Consider the following 8,369-nt stretch of genomic DNA (forward strand, 5'->3'; position numbering starts at 1 on the left):
TTCAACGCGAGCTGTTCTTCACACCTGCGCGATTGCTGATGATGGATTTCGCCCAAAAAAAATGGTGATAAACTGATAATGGTGGAGAGCGAAAAGTTCAAACCTTGGGACGACGAAGGTGAGGGAGAAGGAGCCCAAGCGTGGACCAACGACTACTCCTGTTATCCTGCAGCTGCGGCGGCGTCTGGCCTAGCTTAAAATTCCATGAGAAGCATGTGGTGTGGCGCTATAAAATGGGCACCCCTGCAACCTGCCCTGCCCATCCACAGCCACCACTGCAAACCCAGTCACAGGACAGAGACGTCGCCAAAGCTCCGCCAGCTGCTTCGTCTTGCTCGGGGCCTCGTGCACGAACGAGCTCCTCCCCCTAGCTAGCTGCAGGGCAGCCTCTACCGCCATGGCGGCGTCCCGTTCCGCTCTTATCGCGCTGCTCGTCGTCGTGAGCTGCACCGCGGCGGCCTCGGCGGTCACGTTCACCGTCGGCGACACGCAGGGGTGGAGTCTGCGCGGCGACTACGCCACCTGGGCCAGCGGCAAGGACTTCAAGGTCGGAGACACGCTATGTGAGTGCTCTGCCCTCGGCAAGCTAGCTGCTATTGGTTGGCTACTCGTGATTCGTGAAATCTTCACGGCCTCTCGTGCATGTTGTTCCCTCCTGAAATTACATAGTATGCTTCATCGTTAACTTTATCAACGTGCAATGAAGAGAGAATTGCAATGATAAAACTGATCACCAATAGCACATCTTTTTGGAATGATGGCAAGATGGTTGGTGATAATTCAGTGGGTTTTTTTTCAAATTACTTGCTTATGAACATTTCTTGATTTCTTCTCTGTTCACTGCGCACGTAACAAATATAAGAAATCACTGCAGTGATAAAATAGCGAAGCTGTATTTTTAAGTTTTGTAGTACGTGCGCTCGTGTGCGTGCGTCTGAACTTGTTTACTCTCTTTGTTAATAGAATGATACACAGTTCTCCTGCATATTCTCGAAAAAAAAAATTTGTAGAACAAGTAACCTTGAAGAATTAGGACATGGAATTTTTAATCTGATTCTCTCCCTCCTCTCCTGCAGTGTTCAACTTCGCCACCGGGGCCCACGATGTGCTGGAGGTCTCCAAGAGCGACTACGATGGCTGCAACACCGGCAACGCCATGAACAACATCCAGACCGGCCCGGCCACCGTCAACCTCACCTCCGCCGGCGACCACTACTACATCTGTGGCATCAGCGGCCACTGCGGCGGCGGCATGAAGCTCGCCGTCAACGTCGGCTCCGGCTCCGGCTCCCCCTCCCCCTCGACGCCGTCCGCCCCCGGCACCCCAACGCCCACCACCCCCGGCACCCCTACGCCCCCCGCCCCCGCCGGCCCCGCCCCGAGCGCCGCGCCCGCGCGCCGCGCGGCCGGCCCCGCCCTCGCCGTCGCCACCGGCGTGCTCCTCAAGCTCGCCATGTTCTGATCACCGGTCACCATCGGGATGTACGGCGCGGCCTGGCTGCAGTTTGCGTGCCCAGGGTAGAGGCAGTGCAGGATTGTTACTATTCTTGAGCGTTTATTTCGATCTGACGGCCGGCGTGTACCTACTGTTGATGATGCTAGCTTTTGCTGTTCTGCTTTGTGTTCGATCACTTGCGAGTGTAGTAGTTGGTGACTTGGAATAATTTCATTGTTTTTCCCCTCCATGGATATAATTTGCATGACTTTTCCATGACATGATCGTTCCTATGTTGCTTTATCACGGTGTTCTTTTGCTGGAGAGATAAAAGAACTCGGAAAAGTTTTGTGTTCTTGACTTGTTCAAAAGTTAGCTTCTAAAAGCTTAACTGATGGTGCCGGAGCTCGACCAAACGGGCACAAAGTAACAGTAGCAAACAATAGGCAACACACATTCAGAGAACGAACACAACGGATTAGTCATGCTGAGGAAAGCATTAGGTGCTGGACCTGCCGGTCTACATGTTTACACGTTGAGTAAACTACACCTACTAAATAACTTTCTTACGCAAGTCCGGGATAACGGCTAAGATCTACTCTACACGTTGAGTAAACCACACCTACTAAATAACTCTCTTTCGCTTTCGTCCTCGCTTCGCGCAAAAAGTTCGAACCAGAGTTATTAGTTTCCTAAGAACCGGCTATTTAAGCTGGTTCGGCTCCCTCACCGTTTTCAGTCTGGGACTAAAAGTCATGGGCCGCGGCGCTACAGTAGCCGTGCGCTACAGTAACCCGCGCGGCGCAGTCGGCCCGTGGGCCGTGACACTAGTATAACAATGACGAGGCCAAGACTCCGGCAAAAAAGGACTTGGAATGCACGGAAAAACAATGCCGGATGACAGTGATTTCGCTTGGCCCGTACGTGTCGTTACAAGCTTTTCTCAGAGACCAAAATGTGCGTTGCTGCAAAACATGTGTTACGACACATCTTTGCGAAAGCAGGCAGCCAAAGGCGCACGGAAGAGGCCTCCTGAAAAACAATGCCGGATGACAGTGATTTCGCTTGGCCCGTACGTGTCGTTACAAGCTTTTCTCAGAGACCAAAATGTGCGTTGCTGCAAAACATGTGTTACGACACATCTTTGCGAAAGCAGGCAGCCAAAGGCGCACGGAAGAGGCCTCCTGCCCTCCTTCACTGTATACGGTAAGTGAAGACGTGAAGGTTACAAAAGACTCTTGGCAGTTGGTACCGTTTCTTTCTGTCCTTTTTTTCGAAAGAAAAAGTTGGTATCGTTTCAAGGACGACCATTAAAAAGACTCGGAGCCAATGGGCGATCGAAGTCAGCATCGAGTGAGCCTCAAAGCCAGTGTCTTCTTCATCGGCGGTGTCATCAGCCAGCGATTGTTCGTTCATGCCGGCTCTGAAAAAAAAAGGTTCCGGGAAATGACCAGCATCTGGCTAAAGGTTGGCGTACGTTTTTTTCCAAATTCAGCAGAGTTTAACTGCTCCCTGCGAATTTTGTGTGTTCAAGTCGAGCTCTGACTCTGTCCTCGGCCGCCTGAACTCCCAAGTCGACACCTGCTCCGAACCGTGCGAATCCGGCGGTTTTGCAGCGTGTGACCAGGCGCTGCAACGGGGCAGGTACACGGAATCATGCGTCTTTGGATAGATTACTTCAGGGATGATGGCGATGCGTGATGGATCGGGTCGGAGGAAAGCATGGAGGTGAAGGGTTTTCCAAGTTTCCTTGGCATCACCTGTGGTAGGTGTGGAGACCGGAGGGGGAGCAGGAATACACTTTCAGGTGGTGCTCCTAGACTCTCACAAGTCTCTTTTACCTTTTTTTTTTTTAAAAAAAGAAAAAACCGCAGGAGCACTGCTTTTATGTACGGAGTATTTTCTTTTTGAGAGCAATCTAGTCTCGGCGAAAAGGATGGGCCAACGCCGTGCGGAATAGCCGCTACTGTGAGGCCCAAATCCAAGGCATGTTATAATAAGGCTGGTCAATTGTAAAGCCTTCTGTCTCTCGTCAATGCTTTGCTTAACCTACATTTGACCCATGGGCCACATAATGATAGACACACGTTGGAGATTGAACTTCCTGATCCCTTCCTGATCGGCTGGGCTGCAAGCACTGTAGGAGGTGAATATAGCAACTGTTGGCTAGCTGCTGTTAGCTGCAGCAATCACTTCCGATCAGGCATTTATTGTAAAAAAAAATCAAGGTGCTGTGCTCTGATTTTATCTTTACAATCTTGATTTAGAACATTGATCCTACGTTTAACTGATCTTGATTAAGGTCCCCGATTCTAGTCTTTATGATCTTGATTACGGGCCTTGATTTTGTGACTCTTCGTCTCTACGATTTATATGTTTATTAAGAGACCACATGATTCGATTTACAATCCACGACTTTGGCAACCTTTCTGCTGACCCCACGATTCTCCTGATTGTTTCACCTCCAGTGTTTAACTTTCGTCGCTTCCCCTGACGCAAGAGAGGACTGACTACGGAACTGTTTATACTTCCACCAGCGCACAAGCCGCCATGTGAACCTCCGTGAAGGCACTTGGTAGTGGCACCCGGCCGTGCACTACTCCAGCCGTTCGGCGACGGACGGCCGGCCCCTCTGCCCGGCGGACCACGACCGGACCGCACCGCACAGCCGGCACGCCGCAAACGTGGAGGAAGCAAAAAAACCCCGGAGGAGGAATCCGCTCCCCGGCAAATCTGATGATCACACGATCCGCACCCTCACCAACAAGTTGACAGGGAAATTCTGCCAGCTAGCAATCGCTCGTCCGAGCATCAGTTCCCACGGCACCGCACAGCAATGGCGCCTCCTGAATCGCCGGCTGTCCCTCTATCGCCGCCTGGGCCCCCAGGGCCGGCGGCTTCCGGCGCGCCACGGCGCAGCCCACCGAGGCCGACGTCGCCATCACGGGCGCCGCGGTTCACGACGACGACGACGACGCGGCAACCATCCCGTTGGCTTTCCACTTCAGTCCCGCACTCCAGGCGCTTCTCCACCACACCTTTCCAGAGACTCCCCCCCATGGTGCTCCCCAGCTGGCTACCAACACCAAGCTGAGATCACAACCATCACTGAGCACTCGCAGGCAGGGGGGAGAAGAAAATCATCGGCAGAATGCTAGAACAGAAGAACACGCGCGCAGATCCGGAGGCCCAAAGCTCCAGATCTGCACGAACGAGCGCGGATCGAGCGATCAAAAATAATAAACGAGATAAATAACACGATAATACTACTGAGCAGATCTGTAGAAAGAATGCGCTACAAAAGAAACGCGGCGATTATACAATGGCAACCCACATCACTGTCTCAGCTCTCAATCACTATCAACCTCAACACACGCACGCACAAACGCAGATCACTAGATCAGATCTCACGGGCCCTAGACACATGGAGGAGGCCGGAGAAGGTGGCTGTTGCTTCGGCGGCGGCGGCGAGTGCGCTAGGGTTCGAGGAGGCGGGAGTTTTGGCGTTTGGCTTTCGCAAGTGGGGGAGGCGGCCGCTTGGAATCGTGCGAAGGGGATATAAAAAGGCTGGGATACGCGGAGGAGGAAGTATTAAAAAGGAATTAGCGCGGCGTAACTATGGAGGGGGGCTACCGATTAACTACGCTATAATCGCGCAAATGTCGGTGCGCTGTGAGACGACCTTGGCCGTCGGATGGCGATCCAGAGGCATGAAAAGAAAAAAAACTTTCCTTGCCTTGTACATTTTTTTTACATATAAAAGTCAAATGTGAACAGCATGAGAAGGAAATGCCTCCACTCCTTAGAGCAACTCCAACATATTGATCTTACTCTTTCTATTTTTTCTCAATATAGGAGATTGATGTTGAAAAAATCTACTACAGCGGATTGATTTTCCATCTCCCTTTCCCCTTTATTTTTTCTCAATCCTCAATAATTTCTCTCCAATCCCCAATAAAAAGAGGAGACATCGCATCTCCCTTTCCATATAGAAAAAGGAGAAAATCAATCTGCTGAAGCACTTTTTTCATATATATTGAAATTGAGAAAGGTAATTTCCCTATATGGTGAGAAAGGAAAAAAGAAAAAATCAATCTATTGGAGTTGCTTTAAAGTAAAAGTAAGTAAGCGAGATAAGGTCGGCTGTGCGCTGTCTTCCAATAGCCCTGATCCCATATTAATTTTTGGCACAACTTTCGAAGTCCAAAATGAATCCATAGTTTTCTTTTTCTAAAAATAGTTTTCTAATACAAGTGCGCGTCCTTTTAATGTTTGGCAAGGAACACCGAGAAATATGCCGGGGCAGGGCACAGTCCGTGACGCCACCATGCGCGTTTGGTAGCTTTCCCAAATCCATTGCTTACCGCGTGCGTGCCTGACGCCTCGTCGTCGCTCATGCTTTGTTCGACCAACCTCTTGGAGTCTAAATTTACATCTCTTAACAAACAAGAATACTACTCTGCCGTTCAATAAAAAAATTTCGAATATTCAGCTTAGAGTGCACGCTACCACTTTGCTAAAGCATGTGTGATGTGAGATCCCTGTTAAATTTCCTTGCGCCGCGCTGCGGTCGGTGATGGGGTTCAACTTTTGTGGCTGCCGGTGTCGTTCGCTTTCAAAAGAAAAAGGAAATTTGGCTCGGTCTTTCCTCTGCTCTGAATTCTACTATTCTTCTTGACTTACGCCGCACCTCTCGCAGGATCCTAGTAGTCTCTTCACAACCCAACAAGGCTCTTAAGTTTTTTAGCTCAAAATTATATAAGATTATAGTCCGACTTTTTTAGAATCCGACCCTTAGATTTCCTAATTCAAAATATTGGGCCCGTTAGGCCGTTACCACCCCTACTCGCAGTATAGTTACGTTTCTGCTGCTGAAAATTTTGGACAAACACTACCAGTACAAGCTAACCTTTTAGCTGTTGTTTGCTGATCGTCCCCACGCAAACAGAAAACACACATCTTATGAATCATGGCATCACGGCATCGCCAAGGTAAGACTAGCTCCTTTGGTGAAGCTAAATAGCTAATCATGAATCACATCTTATGCCCGCTAATCATATACATTCCTTATGACACATTTAGTCAAATCCGATATCCTTCTAATGAACTTTCAGGGTGACGGCGACGGTGTGGAGAAATTCAATTAGAAACCATGAAGGCTTTCTTAAGCATCAAGCCCTCAATGGCCGGTACAACCGTACAAGGGATTACGGCCTTACGTTACGGATATCAAATTGAGACACTAAAGTTTCAGCATTGACTGGACGTCTGGACCGGAGTGTAGGCCACGTCCTGTGATGCTTCTTCATCACAGTAGGCGCGTAGTCACAGGGTAACTAGACGATATGATTCGGCGCACGTACGGCGCGTGTCGAACCATGCGACGACCAAAGGCCTCGACGTCAAATCACAATCGTAACACAGTAGACAATATAGAGCGTGTCTATACTATCTATCTATATCTATATCTATGTCTATACTATACTATAAAAGTTGAAACAATTGAAATCTTTTCTCACCAAGATTAGGCCCACCGTACCCCCACGGAGGTCCCACTTGTCAGGCTAAAGTTTTGACGAAAAAGAGTGTAGACCCACGAAATTGATAGAAGGAAAATGTTTCCACCAAAATCCTAATATTTTTTACATCAAGATTAGGCCCACCGTACCCCTCATGAAGGTCCTACTTGTCAGGCCAAAGGTTTGACAAAAAAGGGTATAGACCCACGAAATTGATAGAAGGAAAATATTTCCACCAAAATCCTAATATTTTTTACACCAAGCATTCATCTACCCACCTCTTGTACCCGCATATTACTTTCCTTTGTCACACACTCTACTTTCCTTTTCATGCACTCACCCATAATTCGCGTCGTTGTTTGTTTTGGAAGGATAATAATTGACATCATTGTTTTATGAAAAGAAAATAAAGACATATATTATTTTTGAAATAAAAAATTGATATTATTACTGAAAGAAAATTAAATACATGCCGCCAAGCACTTTTATCTACCCACCCCTTGTACCCGCCCATGATTTTCCATTTATTTGTGTACACCAGGCAGCCATATGCATGGCCATTAAATGAGTTGATTAACTTTTTAAATTTTGTCAATCATGTGACCCGTCAAAATGGAATTGTATTTATTTATTTCCGTTGGCCATGCCGCCTATATAGCAACACACAGCTGTACATGTTTTATATATTTCCATTGGTCATCCAATGGAGCAACACGGTTGTATACTTGCACAATTTCTGCGTCGCCTTCCTCCCAGCTATTGCCTGTGCCTTCTATTTGTTTTCGCTTGGTATACCCTTGTCTTGGAGATCGGAGTTGTTTTGTTCCTGCAAGACCCTCGTCTAGATCTCGAAGGCATAATTGTGTGCGCACCGCCGAACAGTGGCAAGATCGTCACACGCCACGTTGGGCGTCTTCCCAGGTGAGGATCAGTGCAGTTACAATATCCACTAAATCTTTATAGTGTTACTGTTCAACTTGATCTCTGAACTTGGCACCTTGGTGATTCAAAGCACAAGTAGATCGTCAAGAAACTGCAGGAGAGGAAGCAATCTTTGACAAGTTAAAGGTTAATTTCTCTTTCACATCTTAGATATAATAGTTTTATCTATGAATATAAAATTTTGGTTTATCAATTTTCTTAAAACACGTTCTAAATTGTTGAATGTAAAAAATTATGGTATGGGTTAAGTTTTTCCGTTACTGAGTATTTTTAGTCCGTGTGATACTAAATTGTCAATTAATATATTCTTGTTTACAAATTTTCTTTTAAAATTATATTCTCTCTGCATGGACACCTTTACTATAAAATATAAAATTATTATTTACTAAACTTTATACAAATATAAAATTATTATTTAATATATTTTTATTACACGTGCCTGGGGCACGTGCCTCTCTACTAGTTACAAGTTA

The 8,369-nt window shown here is 47.3% G+C and overlaps 1 protein-coding gene across 1 annotated transcript; it reads left to right on the forward strand.

Annotated features, from left to right (window-relative positions):
• The first annotated feature begins 246 nt into the window (after positions 1 to 246).
• Positions 247 to 1,738, forward strand: LOC120712677 (blue copper protein-like). The gene is made up of 2 exons (XM_039998516.1): positions 247 to 563; positions 1,077 to 1,738. The coding sequence occupies exons 1-2, from the start codon at positions 398 to 400 to the stop codon at positions 1,460 to 1,462; spliced, it is 552 nt and encodes a 183-aa protein (XP_039854450.1). The 5' UTR covers positions 247 to 397; the 3' UTR covers positions 1,463 to 1,738.
• The last annotated feature ends 6,631 nt before the right edge of the window (positions 1,739 to 8,369 follow it).

This window comes from Panicum virgatum, chromosome 6K (genome assembly GCF_016808335.1).
Source record: "Panicum virgatum strain AP13 chromosome 6K, P.virgatum_v5, whole genome shotgun sequence".
NCBI classification, from domain to species: domain Eukaryota; kingdom Viridiplantae; phylum Streptophyta; class Magnoliopsida; order Poales; family Poaceae; genus Panicum; species Panicum virgatum.